The 24,350-nt window shown below is 35.5% G+C and overlaps 1 protein-coding gene across 1 annotated transcript in view; it reads right to left on the minus strand.

Moving 5' to 3' along the window:
* Positions 1-24,350, minus strand: part of Slc26a7 (solute carrier family 26 member 7) — a 108,131-nt gene that overhangs the window by 51,137 nt on the left and 32,644 nt on the right. Inside the window, exon 5 of the mRNA XM_027952229.2 lies at positions 13,112-13,276. Within this exon, the coding sequence (XP_027808030.1) occupies positions 13,112-13,276 (165 nt within the window). The remainder of the gene's footprint in view (positions 1-13,111; positions 13,277-24,350) is intronic.

A 24,350-nucleotide genomic window follows, 5' to 3' on the forward strand; every position in this document is an offset into this window, starting at 1 on the left:
GGTAAAATTTGGAGGAAGAAATGAGAAATCTTCTACACTACCCATATGACTGGTATACTGGTATACTCTTTAAGTGATCCTGATAAAACATCAAAAACTTGAAATATTCTATTTTTTGCCCCAGCAGCCCCACTTTAAGAAAATTAGCCTATTGACATAATTAGACTTGTGTGAAAAGACCTTATTGCAAGGAAGAACTTATTACATGGAACCAGTGTTTAAATAGCAGAAAGAAAGAAAGGAAGGAAAGAGGGAGGCAGGGAGAGAGGAAATTAAACTCATTTAAACAGTAGAGCAAAAGGGAAGTATTTTGGTCACTTTCATATATACAATAGTCTACATTCACTAAAGACATTCCTTTAGACAAAACTCATTTTTATTGTCATGGAAAGGCCTTCCTGATCTGATGATGAGTAGAAAAAACAACTTGCAGGTAAGTGTGTATGAGTTGATAGTGTTATGGGCTGAACTGAGTTCTTCCCCAAATTAATGTCAAGTTCATATTTTGAGGTCCCACAGTAGCTCATAATGTGACTGTATTTGGAGAGAGTAGCTTTAAAGCAGTAATTAAGATAAAATGAGGTCATATGGGTGGGTGTTCATTCAATATAACTGGTATTATTATAAGAAGAGATCAGGATGCAGATGTGCATGCACACACACAAAAATCATATGATGTACAAACATACCACAATGAATCCCACTTGTATATGTAATTATAATGCACTAATTAAAATAATAATATAAGAGAGATCAGTAGAGTACAGCAAGCCAATCAGGGGGAGTGAAGAAGGGAGAGGAATAAGAGTAATAAAATTATATGCATGCATGAGTATGGTATAATGAATCCCATCATTATGAACAATTATAATGTACTGACAAAAATAATTTTTAAAGGAAAAAATGTGAGAATGCAACTTAAAGGCAGCAATCTGCAAGGCAACAAGAGGTTTCAGAAGAAATCAATCTCCCAAAAGCTTTACTTTGGACTTCAAGCCTCTAAGTCTGTAAAAAATGTTTTGTTGCTCTTGTTTAAGCCACCCAGTAGGAGATACTTGTTATGGTAGCTCTACAAACTAATCATATCTTTTGTAACATAAAATTTATGCTTTAAATATCTACATATGGATATTTCTATAATAGTAATATTCTAGAAATTCTAGGGTCTGCATAAGATGTCTGTGCCTGTCTGTATCTTGCATATTCTCTCTTATGAGGATTGATCACCTATAATTCTAAAGGTGTTAAATAAGCCTTAAATGCTTATTTTCACCCTTTTCTCCCCTCTTCTTTCTCTTGGAAATCCTGAATGCAGTTCTCATAACTTCATTTCTATTTGTCCACAGATTGCTCAAGTCTCCTTTCAGAAGATAAAAAACTAGTTTTTCATTTCAATATGTAAGTTATTCTTACAGTAGTACAACTTACTGGTGTTCTTTGTTCTTTATGCTTAACATCTCAAATATAAGTTGACTACACCCAAAATATTGGGTCAAAATATTATGTAGAATATAGGTAAAATAATCTAGACTACATTCATTAGTATCTCTTAAAATTTGCTCAGTAGGTTTCCTAATTCAAGAACTAAGCCTATCTGGTCCAGGGATGAGAGGAACACCTTCTGTAAAGTGGGTGCATCAGGCTATCCAAGATGAATTCTATCTATTGAACATGCTTATTAACTTTCTAAAACTTCAAACAAAGAAAATGTACTCTGTTAAAAATGAAGTCTTACTGGGTGAAAAGGACCAGAGTAATGGTCTTAGCCATACCATTAACAGCAAACCATCAGTCCCATAACCATACATTAAGAAATGAACCAGAGGCCAAGTAGTTATACTTATTGTTTTCAAAATATACTACTTTATTCTACACCACTTAGAAAGAAAATTTGATACTACAATATCAAAGTTATCTGAGATGCAGATAATATTTTGCCTATTGATCTACATTGTGGATGATAATTATTTGCAGCATTCCTACAATTGAAGTATCAAGATCCATTTCTCCTAGTTACTCATAGCCCATCCAAAATTCTACTCAATGAAATATATCCCACAGGTTGTGGGGTTAAGGGTGATGTCAAAACAATTATGTCAAAATATATGGCTTTCTGACGGTTTATCATGATCTGAGGATAAAATTGAGACAGTTATTCAAATGACTTGTCAGGAAAAAGCCAAACATTTAAATGTTGCAGAGCATTTAAAGAACTCTTCTTTATGTTTTTTGTTTCCCCATGGTATTAAAAGTATGCCATGAAAGTGCCTGTGTAAGAAATTTGGGAAATAGGCAAAACTCCCAAGCCATACCAAATTTGCTGTAATGTGCATTTCAAGAACATGTGTTTGCAGTAATAAAAATGGCCACCCCAGAATGAAAGGAATGAAAAAAAAAATACAGAGTTTTAATTGTCGGACTGGAGTAAACTATAGTTCATCCAACAAAGCATGTTTTACATGATATGCTCCAGAAGAACGTGAGGGGGGTGGGCAAAGGCTCATTGCAATCAGCGTGAAGAACACGAAAGAAAAGCAGGCTGATGAGGAGTATTGTTCTAACGACTGTCATGTGGACCCACAGAGAGAAGTCACAAGCAAACTGGCTCACAAGAGATGGGTGGCCTACAGAGATAGAGCCAGGACAGACACACATGCACACACTTATATACCCTCACTTAATATAGTTTGAGGCATCCTAAGCACACAATAAACTTCTCATTTCTGGTATAAATCCACTCATCCAAGTATGCTATTATGCACTAAGCCCCAGTACATAAAACTTCTTATTGAGGATCTTTATTTGCTTTCCAGATCTCTGAGAAGCAAAGGTAACGTGTATATCTGTTTGGATAAATAAGAAAGCTATTATGTCAAACCTGACTGATCTATTTAATAAAATAGGAGTTCAGATCATTTTTTTATTGGTTGTTCAAAACATTACAAAGCTCATGACATATCATCTTTCATACATTTGATTCAAGTGGGTTATGAACTCCCATTTTTGCCCCAAATACAAGTTGCAGAATCACATCAGTTACACATCCACATTTTTACATAATACCATATTAATGACTGCTGTATTCTGCTACCTTTCCTATCCCCTACTATCCCCCCTCCCCTTCCCTCTCATCTTCCCTCTCTACCCCATCTGCTGTTGTTTAATTCTCTCCCTTGTTTTTTTTCCCTTTCCCCTCACAAACTCTTATATGTAATTTTGTGTAACAATGAGGGTCTCCTTCCATTTCCATACAGTTTCCCTTCTCTCTCCCTTTCTCTCCCCCCACTCGTCTCTGTTTAATGTTAATCTTTTCCTCATGCTCTTCTTCCCTGTTCTGTTCTTAGTTGCTCTCTTTATATCAAAGAAGACATTTGGCATTTGTTTTTTAAGGATTGGCTAGCTTCACTTAGCATAATCTGCTCTAATGCCATCCATTTCCCTGCAAAATCCATGATTTTGTCATTTTTTAGTGATGCGTAATACTCCATTGTGTATAAATGCCACATTTTTTTAATCCATTCATCTATTAAAGGGCATCTAGGTTGATTCCAGAGTTTAGCTATTTTAATTGTGCTGCTATGATCATTGATGTGGCAGTATCCCTATAGTATGCTCTTTTAAGGTCCTCAGGGAATAGACCGAGAAGGGTCAAATGGTGGTTCCATTCCCAGCTTTCCCAGGAATCTCCATACTGCTTTCTATATTGGCCGCACCAATTTGCAGTCCCACCAGCAATGTACAAGTGTACCCTTTTCCCCACATCCTCGCCAGCACTTGTTGTTGCTTGACTTCATAATGGCTGCCAATCTTACTGGAGTGAGATGGTATCTTAGGGTGGTTTTGATTTGCATTTCTCTGACTGCTAGAGATGGTGAGCATTTTTTCATGTACTTATTGATTGATTGTATGTCCTCCTCTGAGAAGTGTCTGTTCAGGTCCTTGGCCCATTTGTTGATAGGGTTATTTGTTATCTTATTGTTTAATTTTTTGAGTTCTTTGTATATTCTGGATATTAGGGCTCTATCTGGAGTTCAGATCATTTTGAGACTATCGCACTAGTTCATTAAATTGACCATTTATTATAATGAAATAAAATGGAAAAATATTAGTATTCAGAAAGAAATCCATTTTGAGATTTTTAAAAAATACCCATAGTACAGGTATTGATTGATTTTTAATTGGTTCTTTTTAGTTATATATAACAATAGGATTCATTTTGACATAATTATAAAAGCATGGAATGTAATTTGTTCTAATTCAGTCCCCAGTATTTCACCTTTCACTCCCCTCTCCCTCCCCTACTCCCTTCCCTATGCTCTACTGATCATTCTATTAGCTTATAGTTTTTTAAAAAAATTAGTGTCTCGTGGATGGATGTACATGATGGTGAGATTCACTGTGTATATTCATATACATACATAGGAAAGTTAGGTCAGATTCATTCCATTGTCTTTTCCTATCTCAACCTTTCCCTATATTCTGCTTTTTCTACTCCACTATTTTTTCTTCTATTAATTTTTATGCCCCTCCCCTTATTTTTTATTATCTTAGTATTTATTATTGTTATTTTCTTTAGAGGTGAAACTTTTCTGCAGCATTTAGTGGGGAATTGCACACATACATGGACACATACATATGTATACACATTATATTTACATAAAGTATTTTTATCTGATTTGGAAATCCTTTATAAGTTTTTTTTTCCCATCAAGTCTCAATTTCTAGAACAATGTCTAAAAGAAAGTCTATAAATGTTGAGTATTGGATATTCAAAACAAGATCCAATAAATATTGTTGAATGAATGAGTGTTCTGGCATAAGATGGCAATAGTAAAAATAAATCTATCAATAGGGTAGATTTTACTTTGAATAAGCAAAATGACTAGTAGAGAAAGGACTGAGCTTATTTTCCAACTATCAATACCTCAACTATATCATATTAGGGGAATTTGTATTTATCATGTACTCATTTATTTCACGTTTATTGAGGTTCTATTTTGTGCAAGACATTGAGCTAAACACTAAAGATAACATTATAGTAAATTTCAAGTAATCCATGTATTTGATATAGTTTATCTGATCCAAATAATTTCAATGCTCAATAGTCTAGTAAGTTCAATGTTTAAAAACTGAAATTTCATAAGAATTGAACAAATTGAACACTGAAAAATCTCACAGGCAACATTTGCTTAAGAAAAAATAAAGCCCTTCCTGGGGTCACCTGTATTCAATATTTCTTCATTGCATAACTATTACTGAGTTCTAAATAAGGTCCAGTATAGAAACACCTGTGGAGGAAGGAAAATCTAAAGTGTGTCCACTGTGTTAAATTACACAATGCAAAGAGAAAGATTTTATATTTTTAGAAAATAAAAACTTAATGGACTTTCTGCTCAATACTCAACTAACCCCCAAATTTCCATAAACCAAAATATCTCTTTTCCCAGCATTCTGGTTGCTGCAATAAAATTTTTATAAGGAAAAAAATATTTTAACATTTCAAAGTCTAATGACATCATTGATAATAATTCTTTAATAATAATGATGAACTCACTCTAAAGGAACCACAAAGACTATTGAAATGTATTATTTATATGCCAAATAAAAACATCAAATCCTTTGACATTATTAATTATTAGTCCTTTGTTATTTTTCTATTAAGGATCTGTCATGTTTTCGTCAGTTTTATCACTGTTGTGACCAAAGACTTGACAAGAATAATTAAAGGAGGAGAAGTTTATTTGGGGGCTTGAAGTTTCAGAAAGTCTCAGTCCATAGATGGCCGGTTCTGTTGCTCTGGGGTAGAGGTGAGAAAGACCATCATGTCGGAAGAGCATGGTAGAGTAAAGCAGCTTAAAACATTGCATCAGGAAGTAGAAAGAGAGTTCTCCTCACCACAGACAAAATATAAACCCCAAGGTACAACCTCAATGACCCACCTCCTCCAGCCACTGTTACCCACCCTTTCAGACCCTATCAGGGGATTAACGCATGGATTAGGTTAAAACTCTCATAATGCAGTCATTTCAACTCTAAACTTTCTATCATTTCTTACCCATGAGCTTTTGGGGAACCCTCATGTCTAAACCATAACATGTCTCAATAAGTTTTGTTTTACTAGAGAAACAACAGAGTGTTAGTAAAATCAGAAAACTGTCACAATGTCAGTATGCTACTGTACTAGATTGCTAATCCTCAATCTACTACTCTTAGTTCTCAATGTATGGCTTTGAGTCAGTCATCAACCAAAAAATTTTGTTTATTTCTAAACAAAAATGGTAACATCCATATATCCTTGCTACCATACCTGCAAACTTCAGTGTAAAAGTGTATTTGGCACAATTCATGACAGATACGTTTCTAAAAATATGGACTTTTTAATTATAGCATTGTAATTATACATAGTAGCTGGGTTCATTTTGATAAAACCATACATACATATAGTCTTGATTTCAATCCCTGTTTCCTATTTTCCTTCCCCTCCTCACTCTTCCTATTCTCCTGCTTCTACTCTATTAATTTTCCTTTCCCTTATTTATTTATTCATTATTTATTGGTACTTTCTATATATATATATAAGGGCAAAATTCCCTGTGGCATGTTCATATACGCATGTAACATGATTTTGTTAAATTCATTACAATTGGGATTTTTTTTGTTTTAGAAAGATTATCTTTTTAAATGAGACAAAGGTAGTAACACTAAATAAATCATTTTACTCATTGTAACTGCTATCACATCCTATGATGAATAAATTTTATTACATAATCCACCTAGTTGCATATTATAATATGTGGTGAAAGTCAATTTCTATCTACAGAGTGTGGTTGGGAGGGGCAGATTGTGGAAGAAGCAATGGGAAAATTACTATATCTAGGCACTGTGTTGATCATCTGATATGCAATGACTCATTTAATTTCTCAAGATGAGCATTATTACCTCCATTTAATGTGAGGGAAATAAGGCTCAGAGCTTACATAAATTTCTTACAGACACACAAAAATTAAGACAGTGAACCTGGAGTGTAGTTTTTGGTCAGTCTCCCTATCAACACTTGGTTCTGCTGGCTACCTAAGTAAAACAAGAATAAAGTCTGCTCTCATAGCCAGAATGCAGGACTTGATGAATAACAGAGTTGATGAAATTCCATGAGAAAGAATTTTCAGACTAAAATTATTCTATCTGTCCATCCAACCTATGAAGCTTGTATCTTCTCAGAGCCTTTACATCTGCTTTTCCCGCCACCTAGAACACTCAACCCAAATTCCTTTCACTGCTGGGTCTATCACCTTTCTGGCCTTCAGTCAAACTCTCACTCTCCAAATGAACTTCTCTCACCACCTTATCTAAGCAATCCCACCCTTTTTGCCCTATCACACAGCCCCCCCCTTTCAATCACAGCATCATTTATGTGAGCATCTTGCTTACCAATTTGTCTCTTCCTACCTTAGTCTGTATCTCTCTTCAGTATTTCAATAAAATTTCATAAGAATATTATTTCTCACTGCATCCCCAGTGACCATGAATGGTCAATGAATATTTATTGAATATTTTTTAGTGATTATTTAATCTAGAATGCATGCCAATCTCTTCCTATTTGTATAGTTTATTAAATCTCCCCCATTATCTTGTTGAATATTTAAGGTAGTTTCTACCTGCTTGGTGCCTTTAAACCTGAGCCACAATTGCCCATGTATGACTTCTCCTAATCCCTTTCAAGTTGATTATATTTCAATCTGAACTTTACAAACCTGCCTCTAGATCCCTAAAGCTATCTCTGATCTTTCCCAAATAGATGTTTGCACAAGTTGTCCCTGTGCATAAGATTTTGATATCCCCTATGAACTTGGTCTACCTATCATTACAACAGCAGATATTTTAGGATGGACATTGATAAGATGAAGCTTTCAAAATACCTCCCCCTCCCAAGTTAGTAAACACAAATAGAGAAATATTCAATAAAATATCAATCTCAAGCAGAATTTCCATCAGCACAAACCAAATCCTAACAGGAAGGGGGGAAAAAACAACATTCTATAAGTTTTTACATCATTATATCCAAATTTCTGCTCAATAACTATATCTTATACTGGAAATAAATTCATTTGCTATTGCTTCAAGGGATAAATTAGGTCTCAGGCCAGAATGTGGTCTGGGGGGAAGCATGGTATATTAAACAGCTAAAGACAACATGGGTACACAAACATACAATCAAGCATGCCAAGGCCCAGGTGGCATCCAGCCAACCCTTGTTTAGAAAAATGAGTTCAATTTGAACTACTTGAGCATTGGGTTTTGTGGTGATGCATTTTTTCAGGGAAGAGTGGGGGGATAGAAAGAGTCCAAATGGTCAAGTTGCAAAAATATTTCCTTTCTAATTTGAAAGTAACCTTTGCCATAAATTTCCATATAATGGTTCCACATCCAAATGAAACCTGTCCCATTTTGTATCCCCTGAATCACTGATTGAGTCAAGCTTCAAATGAATCTTTTCTTTTTCTGTCTTTCAAATTGTTGTGTCCATTTTTCAAGGTAGATTGCACATCCTTGCAAGTCACAGTAGAAACATCACAATATCTGCAAAGAAAATATGGGATTTCATAAAGCACCAAAGTGTGTTATTGACTCAGAAATCCCACGGGGCCTATATCCTCAAAGAAGATTTGTTCTGCACATAGAAATCTCATTTGTACATATTTAATTGTGATCTCATTCTCTATAAAAGAAACTGCTTCACAGGCTCTGATTTCCTTCTGATGTTTCGATTCCACTTTATTAACATTCTTGATTCTTGCTTTGCAGTCTTTGCAGTCCAAACTCAAAAAGTACTTTGCTTATGCGGCAGGGGTGTGAGTGGAAATGCAGTTGTTTCCCAGTTCTGAAACTTCCCATTTTTAAGGAGGGAAATAAAACTTCCAAGAAGGGTAGTTGAATATATTGCCAAGCTTGCCTTTTGCTCTTAGTTTTAATGCACAGAACTGTGCATAATTACTTAGAAGGATACTCATATAAAGCCATGCCAGTGGCTAGTTCTGCCAAATTTATCATAGGCTGCTGCAGGCTGAGACACTGGCGCCATCTCAAAGAAATCCACATGTGTTAATATGAGCTAGGAATTTTTGTAACTTTTATTGTGCCTCTTGGGGAAAGCATCCTTTCTAATAAACAGATACTTTACATCTCTTGATTAGATCCTTTAATTCTAAAGAATTAAACTTTTCCCTCTTATTTGTGTGGACAAACAAGTTGTCAGTCAAATATTTGAATCTTCAGGACAATAAAAATAGAATGATTTAAACAGTGAGCAAAGATTCCAAGACACTGTGACCCTATAATATTATTGTTTCTGCTTATTCTTAAATATATTATAGAATTGTTTATGTGTTATTATATGACATTATAAATGCTGAGGGAATTTTGAGCTGAATCAATGGAAATATTTGCAAATGAAAATAATAGCATTTCTTCAATTCTGATAAGCACCCCTCATTAAGAGCAGAACTATTTCTAAGTGTTATAAATTTTCAGGTCACCTTGACATTTAAGTTTCAAAGATCATATAATCTCATTTTTTGTTGTCTTATTTTGTTTATCTAATTAAGAGTCATTTGTAGAGGATAAGCATTAGTATTTATCGCTTAAGTGACACATTTAAAATCTGCAATTTGTTATATCCAAACCTTCACTGCTAGTAAAAATCTAATGGCTTCCATTTAACATTCCAGACATTTCATTTTGAGAATGAACACCATCAGGTGTAATTATCATCAATTTACAGAACAGGCAAAGGAAGTTAAAGACACTCAGTCATTTGCTGTGGTCATGACTTGAGCTGTGATCTGAATCTGGGCTTCTCTTGTTGTGAAGTTCTTTCTCCTGTACCCACCTTACAGGGAGAAAAATTACCAATCAGTTAGAGTCTGATTGTATACACCCTACACAAATCATCAGAGCTAAAATTTAACTCAGAAAAAAAAGTTGATTTTTACTCAAAACAGAAGAAGAATGTATTGAAATATTCTTCAAAGTCACTAGGAAGAAAACATTTTTTTTTAAAAGAGAGTTTCCAAATTTCTAAGAATTGAGGGAAAAAAATATCTTGAAGAACAGAGGGAAAAGTAGAACTAAGGCTAAAGGAAGCAGGAAAAGCTGAAATGAAAAAAATGTCTATTAGGTCTAATTACACATCCATTCTTTAGGGACATAGGAGGGTCATAGGAGAGATATGAAAAGACTGGGGCCCCATGATACCCTTTGAAGATGTAGCCCCAATGACCAGAAGACCTCCCACTCAGACCCACTTGCTAAAGGTTTTACCACCTCCTAGAGCACCATGGACTGGTGACCAGGCCTTTAACACATGGGCCCCTGGGGGACACTCCAGATTCAAATGGTAGAATGTAGGGAGAGATATGCCATGTCAATCCCTCAAGCTATTAGATACTTAATCTGCACCTAAGAGGGTGGAACTGAGACTACACAACTTCCTATATCTGACTTCAATTGCTCCCTAAAAATGTTCCACCAAGACAAGCACATCTGTCAGCCCAGAGCAACCAAATGGATGGAAACTTGACATATTCAAAGCAGAGAACCTAGAATAGCCTAGAATTAAGGATCCCCCAGAAAGAAGACACTGTAGAAATCATCACAGTAGCAAGGAAGCAATCCCAACCTGCAGGTCCCAATCTGGCAACAGAAAGAATGTAGAAAGTCATGTTTTCTCTATGTTGACAGAATGATGGCTGCTACCAGAATTAGTTAATGAACACTTTGGTTGACAGAACCTGAATTCTTTTGACAAAAGAGGTCTGTCCTACCGAGGTTACTAAGATTTGTGATGGACTCGTTGTGCAAGTCTAGATAGTAACTTCTGCTCCAAGAAATATCAGTTATATGTTCTTAATCTCTCATTGGCCTGAATAGCTTTCAGAGGGGATATAATAGTGGTCAAACTGCAGAAGCAAGATGCATAGTCAATATATAAAAAAGGTGAAAATTCCCCCAACTGTGTTACTCTTCTCTAGAGCCTTGGACTTGATGATCAAGACCTCTATGATGTCCTCTGCCCTTTATCTACATGCTGAGTTCAGCACTACTCCTTCAGGTACCACCTAAACTGTTCAGGAGAAAGTTTTGATTTACTGATAATGTAACTATACCAGAGCTCATTTTATATCCCAGTGTAAATTATGTATGATGTAAAATTTTTTTTCAATCTAAAGTTCACCACAATTTTTGACATTGCAAAACCAGCATCTACTGACACAGTGGTGAAAAACAAAGCCTCATTCCTAAGAGCTGAACAGTGCAGGGATCTGCAACTGAAAAGAAAGAACAACGTTTTTGCATTTTTTTTCATCAGCACAAAACACAGTCACTTATACGAATAGCAATGTGAATTTAAAGTCAGGAGTATAAAATTATTCTTAAATTTGATTTAGTTTGAGTGTGAAGTCACACAAAAGATTTCCCAAAGTCATATGATATTGGACCTATAATATCAAAGTAAAATAACTTCCAGTCTACTTCACTGGAAAACAAAATGAAAAAAAAAACTAACATAAAACATTTTCATATAACAGTCATATACAGTGTCATAATAGAAACAAGCTAAAAAAAAAAAGACGTCATTCCCATATCAGGCTACCCTGCTTCTTTAACACTATTTGTGAAAAGAAAGATCACTATCTGTATATATGACTAAAGAGACCAAGCTATAACCTGCAGGCATTTTCTATAATGCATATGCACAGGCAAATACATTTTTTCCAGATAGGTCAAGAGAGAACCTTCACTGATTTTCTTCTGTCTCATAGAAATGGTGCCAGTGAAAGTCTTAACTCTCAGCCAGTCATCTGACAGCTTACAGCTACTTTGGTCTGTTTTTGTTTGAGCTGAAGCTTGAAATTATGCTGCTTCCAGGCCCAGTTCCAGTTTCCTTGTTTTGGTTTTAAGCTTTCTTATTATGAATGAATCATTGATCCAGATATTACCTAAGTCACAAAATTTTATAATTGGTTTCCATTTCTGTGTTGCCAATTACTATCATTCTTAACTATTTAACCACCTAATCAGTTGACATCATTTTTTCACTTATTAAAACTGGAGATTTTTTTTAAATAGAAGTCGCCAGAGTTGACAATAATAAAGTCAGAGTAAATTAATAATCTGTGCAACTTTTCAGATTGAAATTTGACAAAAAAAAAGATATTATATCCTTTTGGTCGGTTAACTCCATTAAGAGGAACTTATCCTCATAATCAGTGACACAGAAAGAATATACAAATAAATAGAATCCTCCTAGAACCATGTATAATAGGGTAACACCAAAAAACACCTCAATAACACTAATTATATCAGTAAGTAATTGTACTTCCATGTATCAAGCTACTATTCAACCATACAGATTTAAAAAGTTTAAGGACGGCAATATTCTTGTTATAAAACATTAATGTCATTAAGTTTACAGGAACGTATAAAGTTAAGGAAAATGAAAGTTGCTCACTATTAAGTTAATCATCAGGACATTTTTTCTTTTTATAAAGCTCCAATTGAATGCAAGGAGTCACAGATTTTAGGTCAACTTTAAAAAGAAATCAAGAGCAAAGGAGAATGTTATATTATGGAAATGTCTTGAAACTGGGCAGATGTTCTCTCGGGTTCAGATGGCTTTGAACAGCTGGTTGTTGGCTATTGGGTCTACAGTCACTAGTTTTGAGCAAGCCTCTGTTTTGATCCCTTCTGGGGTTCACAATCCTGAGAGACTGTGGTACAGTGCACTGGTGTTAAACTGGGCCACAACTCAGTAGATGGCTTCCATTAGAAGTTGGCAGCATATCTGCTTCACACACACATGTAAAAACGTCCAAGCTATTTTTTCTCATTGAGCCCCCAAATTATATCACATTCAATTGTTTCCAGAACTGGTAAATATTACAGATTAAAGTACTTTCACACAATAAATCATATTTAAAATATTCGGCAAGATTCTATTTAAACCCGAGTTACTATAAAATAGAAAATTTTCGGTACTGTAATTAACTAAATTCTTCTTCGTGAAAAAAATACACAGTCCATATATATGAACACAGACATTTGGAAAACTCACATAAAAGAATCCAAGTGGTCCAGATATATATGGCATTTTTATTCCCAAAAGATACTTGACTTGCGAAGTCACAACATGGGTGGCAGCCCCAGTTGTCATTGCACTGATCACAGGCTCTGTAAGCAGGAATGTGGCACTGCCCAGCTGTAAGACAAACATGGCCACCTAAGAGGACAAAGAAAGAATCAGAGGATAGTTCAGGTGAAAGTTCTCAAGGCACCTAAAGGAATGAATATCTGACACATTTTCATTTTCATTTTACATAGAATTGACGTGTAATGGGTTTCTTAAATTTTAATTCAATATGTTGGGTTCTCTTGAGAACATTACTAGGTTTCAAGACTTTCCAAATGTTATTGGGTACAGTGTGCATTTAAACTGGGCAGATGTTAAATTAAAATCAACACAATATTGTTTTCTGAATATTGACTTTTTCCTTTTTTGTCTTTTTCTAATCCTACATGTTTAAAAAGTGTGTGTGTTGTGGGGAGGGAGGGTGATATGCTCAAATCAGTTTGGATGTGGATTGCTATGGAAGAAAAATAAAATTTGCATTACCATATCTATACTTTTTTAAAAAAATCAAAGGAACATGCATGATACTGGTTGATGCCCACTGGACTTAAAACTTCAAAAGCATTAAAGGGAGAAAGTGATTTTATTTTCTTAGATCTCAGTATTTAAATTTTATACTAATATTAAGAATTTTTAAGTGAATCCCTTAATATACGAACATATCAGCTCCTTTTACCAATAATATGCATGATAATGATTCTACTCTGGCTAGCCAACTCCATGATTCTGACCATGCAACACTTTATGAGAAAATAAATTTCATACAATATATTTCAACTGTTTATAGTAATGCTGATGTTCTGGGCTAGTGCCAAAAACCTCTGACATACATTATCAAGGTTCACTAGCATAGTACTATTTGGAAATGCTTGTATAAACACCATGTGTTCTTCATAAATTGAATGCATCGCAGATTTCAGGTCGTTTTTTAGAAGTGACCTTCAAATATATTTTTTTTAAACATAAGAGCATAGAAAACAAATATACATGCAAGTGGATGGAATATAGCATTGAATATAGTGTGAACTTCAAGTTATGTTGGTTTGTATGCAATCTAGCTCTTACATAACACCATATTGACTATTTGTCAATTCAATGAGTACTGTGGAAGATAAAGTCTAAAAAATGTGGAAGGTAAAGTCTAAAAAATGACGGGTGGAACCTGAAATGCTAATAAAAGCCCTGTTGTGTTGTTGCTCAGCATACACAAGTTAGGGGAGAGGACTAAATCGCTCATGACACTAAGAAAACAACTGAATGCTGTGTAGGAAGAGCAGAAAAAAGCTCTGGGTGACCAGACAACCTGAGAGAAAATAGTATCAGATGATACTATGAAGGTATGGGTTGTAAAATTTGGAATAGAAAGTCCTCCTCCATACTATTATTAGTTAAAAAACTAATGAGCAATGACAAAAAGGGCAAAGATATGGATGAGTCTTGAATTCATATTGTAAGAAAAATCAGATTTTCAGAAAAGGCTACTGCATGATTCTATCTAGAAAACTATGACATGCACAAATTTTAAATAAATTACTTTGGAGGGATTCTCAAGTGACCTTGAAGAGACAAAACTACCTTAGGAAAAAAGAACAAATGCATACCATATTTATAGCAGTACAATTCACAATAGCCAAACTGTGAAAGTAGCCTAGGTGTCTATCAGAAGGATAAATGGATAAAGAAAATGTGGTATATATACCCAATGATGTTTTATTCAACCATAAAGAAAAATAAAATTACGTCATTTGCAGGAAAACAAATGGGACTCGAGAAAATTATGTTAAGTGAAATAATCCAAACTCAGAAAGTCAAAGACTGTATTTTTTTTCTCATATGTGGAAGCTAAAGAGGAAAAAAGAAAAGAAAGGTTAAGAGAGATCAGTAGGGTGGAGGAAAATTAAATGGAGATCAGTAGGCTAGAGGAAAGGGAGGGAGGAGGTTAAGGACAGGGGAAAAACTGGGGAATAATATTGGCCAAATTATATTGCTATATCAGGTGCATGTATGAATATATAACAATGATTCCCACCATTCTGTACAAATATAATACACCAATAAAGATATGAAAAAGAGGGGGAAAGAAAAGAACAAATGTAGAGGACTCCTGATTCCTCATTTTAAAACTTACTACAAAGCAATAACAATCAAAAGAGTGTGGCACTGACATTAACATATACACATAGAGAAATAGAAAAGCTACGAATGCAAAAAAAATGAAGTTGGCCTTCACCTAACACCATATATAAAAGCTAACAGAAAACCAAGAGAGGATCTAAACATAAAACCTAAACAGTAAAACTCTTAGAAGAAAATACAGGATAGAAGCATCAGGAATTTGAATTTGGCATTTATTTCTTAGATATGACACCAAAGGCACAGGTAGCAAAAGAAAAAAAAATAGACAAACTGGACTTCATGGAAAGTTTTAAAAATTGTTTATCAAAAGACACTATGAGCAATATAAAAAGGCACTCCACAGAATGAATAAAAAAATGTTTTCAATTGATATATCTGACAGGGGATTAATATCCAGAATGTGTAAACTGACCCTAAAACGTGACAATATATAAAAAAAAATTGATTTTAAAATGGGGTAAAGGACTTGAACAGATCTTTCTCCAAAAATATATATAAATGGCTAAGAACTACATAGAAAACATTCAACATCACTAATAATTAGGGAAATGCAAATCAAAGCTACAATGAGATGCCACCTCATGTTCATTAAGAGGACTGCTATCAAACTCACACACACACACACACACACACACACACACAGACAATAGCTAGTTTGCATAAGGATATAGGCAAATTGGAATTTTCATGCAATGTTGGTAGAAAGAAAAATGGTACGACTATGAAAAAGAGTATGGGAATTCCTTGAAAAGTTAAAAATAGAATTACTATGTCATCTAGCATTTTATTTCTGGGTATGAACCCCAAAGAATTGAAAGCAGGATCTTGAAGAAATATTTATACATCCATGCTTATTGTTGCATTAGTAAGATGTTAACAACAGGGAAACTTAGGGGGGTATATGGCAACTTTATATATTATCTTTGCAAAGGAAGGGAGGGAGGGAGGAAGGGAGGGAGGGGTGAGTCACTGGATTTCCCAGCAAGAAGGGAACACTGCAGGAAAGGGTTAGCTCTGTGCCTTGATACTTAAGGCAAAATTCAACAGAGAAAGTATTAGAAAGCACTCCAGAAAGACAGGAGAGAATGCATGTAAAACAGCTCAGCATGGGACGTGTCCATAGCACACAGAGCTGCTAGTTTAGAAGGAGCAAAACTAGCCAATAGGGAGCAATAGAAAATAAGACAAGAACATTGAAGTCAGAATACAGAGCGATGTAAAAGTAGTAAAAAGGGAGTTTTGCAGGAGTGAGTGACATCACTCTCCCATACATTTATTAAACACCTAATTGTGCCAAGAAATATGCTGCACACTGGCTCACACATCAGAGGGGTGCTTTGGTAGGATTGGTGTGATGACAGAAAGTGGAATGAATGGCCATTTAAAAGGCTAGCATAAGAATAGCTAGAGCCAAAAGGACAAGGACACTGAAACCAGACAGCAGGAAAGGAGAGCAGAGGTGAACCAAGATCACCTGGTAAAACCGAGGATGTGTTTTAGAAACAAGCATGATTTTTTATTTTTGGTTATTGTAAAATATATCCAAAATTCACTAGGCTTAAGAATTGTCCTTATTTGAATTGTCTACATGATTGAAGGGGGCACCATGATCTTTTCTGTTCTTGGACTTTTCAAGACATTACTAGGCTCTGAAGTACCAGAAATGCATGACTTCACTCTTCTGCCTGCCTTCCTGCCCCAGCTGAAGAAAACAGCTGTGTGGTTGTAAAGTGGGATGGTCGAAGTGTGATGTGGAAAGACACAGGAGAACAGACAGCTGAAGGAGTAGTGTAGCTGTATTTTTACCTTCCATCAGTATTAGAAGTAACTGAGAAGAGGGGGGAGATTTCATTGACTAGATCGCTACATTTGAGGAAGGTGGAGCTAACAGGATACACCACCAACTGGAAATTTAGAAATTTTATTACTCCATTTTCATTAAGAGCTGTGTTATAATTTAAAAAAAATAGACATATACATTTCCTATCTTCAGATGAAGAATGGAGGGAGAGAGTGGTAAATCTGAAAAAGTAGGGAAAAAAAATCTTAATTTGGTATTTAACATAGTGCACCACTAACATTTAATTGACCTTTTTCCCTTCTAATTTCTTCAACTCACATTTATTAAGCACCAGCTGCTAGAATTATAAACAGTCTCTGTTCCATAGAGACTCACAATGTAGAAAGGGAGGCAAATATGTAAAAAAAAAAAAAAAAAAAATTCTGGTAGGTTGAGAAGTCCTAAAATGTAAGACATATGGAAGTTTGGATATATCCCCGGAAGCTCCTTCGAGATGAGTATATTTAAGCTGAAACTTGAATGACAAGAAATAGTCACACAAGTGGACTCAAAAGGAGCCTTGAAGCCATCCACCACCTGGCACACACCTGCCCTAATGTTAAGAAGGTAAAATGTGGGAAAGAGCTGGCCCAATGCCTGGCTCTACAAGATGGCAGATTAAGTTACTTTGCTTCCTTTCTTAGTACTGGTATAGAAATCTGCACAGCATAGCAGTTTTGAGAGTATGTACTGGAATCTGACTCCTACTCGCCAATTCCTAATTATAAGATTCTAAATAATCCACTTTACCTTTCAATATCTTCATATGCCTAGTGGTGAAAACATGTCAGTGAAGACTGACTATATGAATACATGCAATAGGCTTAGAACAGAGCTGGGAATATGGTAGGATAATAAATATTATTTTTGAACATGAGACATTTTTATTTTTATGAATTTTGAAGAATGTTATAATTCTAATTTTACGAAGCTTTTTATTTCTTAGTTTTGCCAGGTACAAACCCAGGTGGAAAGATTTAGATTAAACAGATTAATGACTTCCTGACTAAAATGGTTGTGAAATAATGAAACATTATTATTTTTGAAGTTGTCCTCCTCTTGCATTACAAAAGAATGATATTGACAATTTTTCTGGAAAAAAAATAAAGTATGACATATATAGGTATGATGGGCAGGTTAAGTTTGAGCATCATTGTTTCTTCCTGTACTCTTGATCTGATCTTCTTATTTAATACAAAAAATAAAAGTTTAGTATGAAACCAAAAATAATTGGATAATCTCCTATTTAGGTCTGTAGTTTCTTTATCATCCCTAGAGGCAGAAGATCATGTTTTTCCAAAATGCAGTGGTACAATAATCCAAGACCCTTACACTGAACACCCCACCTTGTGTCACCCAATGCTGATGCAACTTTCAAACAAAGGAAGCCGTGTATCCCTTATCCTCCAGGGCAGAAATCTGTCCTTTGGTTGCTTCAGAAAAGTAGAGCTTGGGGAAATTTCCAGAAGTAAATGGGCAGAGGACAATTCCAGACCTCTCTCAGTTCTTGGAAAAAGAAATGGGCAAAGTGCCCATTGTAGAGAGAATAGTAAAAGCTACAGGGAGAAGAAACAATGTTTTTAAAAGTGCACTGACTTTTATTAAGTGTTTGTTTCCCCACCAGAAATGTTTATTGATACTGGAATTTCAAAAGGCTCTACCTTGCCTTGATGTTAACACCTCATTGCTGTGAGTGTGCAAGCAATCTCTCTCTCTCTCTCTCTCTTGGCCGCTACTGTCTTTTGGCTAGAAAACTTGTCTTTTATTCATTTTTTTTCCTTCTAAAGTAATACCAATAACACAAAATTGCATCAGTTACACCAAAAGACTATCTTGGCAAATGAGATATTTAATGTGTCTTACAAATGGATGGTAGGAATGGGAACCAAAATAATTACATCATAGGCCATTTAGTCACTGTATAATCCAATCAGAAATTACACAAGTTCTGACCACAGAAATTTCTACTATGTTGTGAAACCACTGGAAAAAAAAAAAAAAAACCTAGACAATTGTTATGGATTAGATATGAAGTGTCCCCAAAAGCTCATGTGTAAGACAATGCAAGAACATTCAGAGGTGAAAGGATTAGATTATGAGAAGCATGACCTAATCAGTGGATTAATCCACCAATGTGGATTATCTGGGTGGTAACCTTAGGCAGGTAGGGTGCGACTGCAGAAGGGAGGAGCCTTTGGGGTATATTCCTGGTAAGTGGAGCTCTCTCTCTGCTTCCTGGTGCAAGGTCCTGAGCTGCTTCTCTCTGCCACACCCTTCCACCATGTTTTCCTATTGGGCCCAGAACAATAGAGTTCACCATCTATGGACTGAGACCACTGAAACTGTGAGCCCAAATAAACTTTGCCTCCTCTACATTGTTCTTATCAGGTCTTTTGATCACAGCAACAAAAATGTTGACTAAAACAGAGATCAACAACAATAAAGTAATGCTGAGTGGAAAGAAGAAAAAATAGACCTAATTTTTAAAAAAAGGAGGGAGTGAATTCATTTTTATAAAATTCTAGAAAACGCAAACTAATCTATAGTGACAGAAAGTAAACGTGGTTGCCAAGGAATGGGGGTGTAATCAATAGGAATGACAGGAAACGATTACAGATGTTCCAGGAAAAAATGGGGCTGAGAAATGATAAATATCACTATCTTGATGATTCCATGGCCTTATACATATGTCAACATTTATCAAATCATACAATTTCTAGATGTGGAACTTATTAAATGGCAATTATACCTCATTACGACTATTTTTTAAAGGCCCATATCTAATGCACAATACAGATACACATCACATTACATTGCTGTGGTTGTATAAGTGCCCTTTATTTATACTAGTAATGTAAATACAGTGTTGAGGGAGAATAGAGATGGGGATAATTTATTGTACCTGAATGACAATGAGTGAGAGACATTTGGATGCATTTATGTTTAGGACACCCACATATACATCTTACCTAAATGGTCATCAAACACCTACAAAACCATTATTCTGGTGAAGGGAGTTTACAGTAATGCACCATTCTCAGTGCAAAAAAGATCAGATTTTCAAGCATCAAATTATCATAATCAATAAAGTAAAACTTTTAGCTATATCTTGATCTTTAACATAAGACTGTCTATGCCTTATTTTCCCCAGGTGTTCATGAAATTTCTTTCACAAAAATTGATCATAATGAAAATATTAGAAAATTAGGTAATAAGGAAATATTCCAAATAACACTCCCTGATCATGTGCTATAGCACTAGAAATTATTGACAAAACTGAAAAAGGGAAAGGCACAACCACATAAAAATTAAAAACTCTTTTCTTAAAAGACTTTTGGTGCTGACGTTGCTGCTGTGGAAAGAGAACTAGAGGTCTCTTCTCTGGGCACCACCTCGGTTACCTTGCTACTTCCTACTATCTTCATAGTCACTGCCGCTGAACCGTAAGTCTCCTGCCAATCAACTGCCACCTGCACCAATACCACCATTGCTGCTGCCTCTGATTCCATGCTGCTGCCTGAGGTCGCCTGGAGGTCTTCTTTCTGGGTTATGCTGCCAAAGAAGACACCACTGCCCTGGATGCAACTGAAGCTGATCCCCAGCCTGGTGATGCTGCCCCCACAGCTGCAGTTGCAGCCACCGCTGCAGCCGCCACTACTGCTGACCTGCTGCCTGCAGCTAACAACCACTGCCACTACTACGTCTACCACGGCCTAGAGGACTGCTTCAGGGGAGACTCCAAGTTTGAGTGCATGAGGCTGCACCCATTTTGGGACACCACCCAGGGCCTGGGGCCCGGATGCCAGCAGGTTTACCACCACAAGAACCTCTATCTGGGGACTCCCTCCTGGAGGAGACTGGGATCTTCCTGCTAAGAGTGCTGGTGGCCCTTGTCTTGCTGTTGCATCTCGGGGTTGCTCCTTTGCATTAGTATATCCCTAGTGGTCTTACTGCAAGTAGGAGCAACATTGAGATCTTGGGACTGCAGCGTAGCCTGAGGTATGTGAAGCTCAGATTGGTGGGATAGAGACTGGGTTTTCGAGGGCTGATCTGGGTTTGGTGATCCCCAGAAATGTCAAAGACAGGCTGAGAAACTGTTGAAAACTGACAGAGACTGTTCAACTTTCCAGGAAGATTTATTATTTTATTTTATTTTACTTTTTGATTTGCTAATCTCTCTACCATATTTGGAACAGGATGGTTTTTATGCATCAGTGGGTGGAGGAGAACGATACATGAATGTTGTTTTGCATTTTTGTTGTATTCTTATGTCTTTAATTTTTTCTCTTTGTTCATATTCTTCCTCTCTCTTGTCTGTTTTCTTGGATTTTCTTTCCAACTTTTCTCTAACCAACAGCCAATCTCTGTTAGCTCCTCTTTCATTCTTCCTGTGAATTTTTACTTCTAGCTTCTCTCTTCCTCCCTCACGAATATTGCATATTACACTACCTCTGTTCTCTCAATCCACCATTTGAAGTTGTAAACCATTTTAACAAATTTTCTCATCATTTTGGTTTAATGCGAGAAAGCAGTAGATGCCTTAGTGAGAGTTATTAGATTTAAGGCTATATATTGTGTTCACTGGATGCTGTTGATATTGGCCTCACCATTAAAGGCAAAGAGCTAGAAACCTTCAGGAACACTGTAGGTCTAGAGGGTAGAATTTATGCTGCCTTAGATCCATATTTTTAGATGGGAAAACACACTTACAACATGAAAAAAAAAGGGAATAAAGAGCCCCAAACCAACCAAGATACTTCAACAACAGAAGCCACTGATAACACAGTAGAAGAAATGTCTAAGAAAGAGTTCAGATTGTACATAGTTAAATTGATATGTGAAATAAAGGATAGTATAAGGAGTGAAATCAAAGAAAAAATACAGGAAGTGAAAGACTACTTCAATAAAGAGATCATGAAAAAAAAACCCAAGCAGAACTAATCAAAATGAAGGAATCAATAAACCAAATTATAAATTCAATAGAAAGCCTCACCAACCAACTAGACCACTTGGAGTACAGAACCTCAGACAATGAAGACAAATATATAATAAATAATCTTGAAGGTAGAGTTGACCATGCAGAGAAGATGGTAAGAAACCATGAACAGAGCATCCAAGAATTATGGAATAACATGAAAAGACCAAACATAAGAGGTATCGGAATAGAGGAAGGAGCGGATATACAAACCAAAGGAATACACCATCTTTTAAATGATATAATAGCAGAAAATTTCCCAAACCTAAAGAATGGAATAAAAATCAAATACAAGAGGCTTACAGGACACCAAATGTACAAAATTACAGCAGACTCACACCAAGACACATTATAAAAACAATGACAGAGAATAAAGATGAAATCTTAAAGGCTGTGAGAGAAAAAAAAATTACGCATAGGGGGGAAATAATTTGGATGTGGGGATAGGAAAGATAGTAGAATGCCATTATTTTCTTCTAAAACTGTACAAGGCTAGCTAAAATTAAACAGGTAGACATACTCAAATCATTAAAATGATATTAAAGGATATCATCAAAGTGAAAAAGTACAGAGTTGTGTGAGGGAAAAATGGATAAATGAAAGCACAATCAGGGGAGGGTCTTGTGAATCAAAAGAAAAGAAGGCCAAAAAGGAAATGCACTGATATATCACAGAACTCTTATTATCAGTAAAAGAAGATAAGTTCATCACTTTGGTGTGTTGCCAGATGTTGAAGCCCCTCAAGACCCTGCTTCTGTGACTTCCTGGAATACCAAATGCAATTCATGTCTGTATGGCATAATGTCCTGAGAGTATGCTATATGTTACTTGAGAGCATTTCTAACCTACACACTCTAGGGATTAGATCAGATGTGATTGTTAGAGACACCTTAACCATATATTTTTATTCACCTAAATTATCTCATCTATTGGGTCTTGGGGGGTGGGGAACACCTGAGAACAAATGATGTTTAAGAACAATACCACACAAATCAGTGTAACAGGAGGCAAACAAGCAAACAACACCAGTGTTTATAGAACTCAGATACAAAGTCACTTCCCTCCTAGTCAGTGAATTTCAAATAAGCAGGAAAAGAAAAATTGACGAAGGAGCTGGATCCAAGAGATCTAAAAGACTCTAAGGATCTGGATGACAATGGACAGATAAGTTTGGAGGTCAAATAAAGTCCAGCCATCTGTTAGAAAATTGGCTAAAACACAGGTCACATATCCAGGACCAGAGCTAACGGGGGAAGAAAAGCAGATGTTTGATGAAGTTATAAGAGAAAGCATGCAACTATCTGGATCTGGTTTGACATGTAGTAAAAGGCCATGAAAATGAAATTATTTTTATTATCTTTAATAATATCCTGTATTACTCGTATAATTCTAGGGAGTTTCAGTCTGGAAAATGAGATTTACTTTTTATGTTAGAATCCTGGCTTCTACTTTTCTGTTTTATCATTTAAATCCTTCCCCAAATATGCTTAGAAAATAATAAAACACCTGATTATTGCTTTGGACTTAGGAAAATGGTTAAAATGAGACTAAGCAGATCATTCCTGGTCTTCTTGCTGATTATGTATTCTTATAGACATTTAATATAGTAATACGCACCTAAAACTATTTGTTCCATGATGTATAGAATAAAAGAAAGTTGAAACTTATTATAACTCATAAATTCAATGAGAAACATGAATGGAAAGCAACAGAACAAGGAGAAAATATATTGTCTTTGCCATCTTAGTACAAACATTTTTATTTTGCATGTACAGAAATTAAGGGAAACCTATATCCAATCCAATGCAGCACATCCATGTTTAATCACCAGCTCACATGGCTGATTATTTCTAAAATGAAGACCTTTTTTTAATCCATTCATCTATTGATATCTACATACTGGTAGCTTGACATTCTTTTATGTATATTTTGATCATTTTTTCTTTTGTGCTTTGAACAATTTTCTGTTGAAATATTTGTCTTATAAATTTTACAGACTTTTTATATTTTTAAAAATCATAGCACTTTGTAAAATGTTTCAAATATATTTCTAAGATTAAAAAAATAAATAAATAAATAAAATGAAGACAGATGACAGGTATTTCACCGCCTCACACAGACCAAATGAGGAGGAAAGGGACACTTAGCCAGCCAGCCTGTGAAGTCTTGGAACACACTTGACGTCATCCATGTTTGGAAAAACAAAGATTACA

The sequence above is a fragment of the Marmota flaviventris genome, chromosome 15, assembly GCF_047511675.1.
Source record: "Marmota flaviventris isolate mMarFla1 chromosome 15, mMarFla1.hap1, whole genome shotgun sequence".
NCBI lineage: Eukaryota > Metazoa > Chordata > Mammalia > Rodentia > Sciuridae > Marmota > Marmota flaviventris.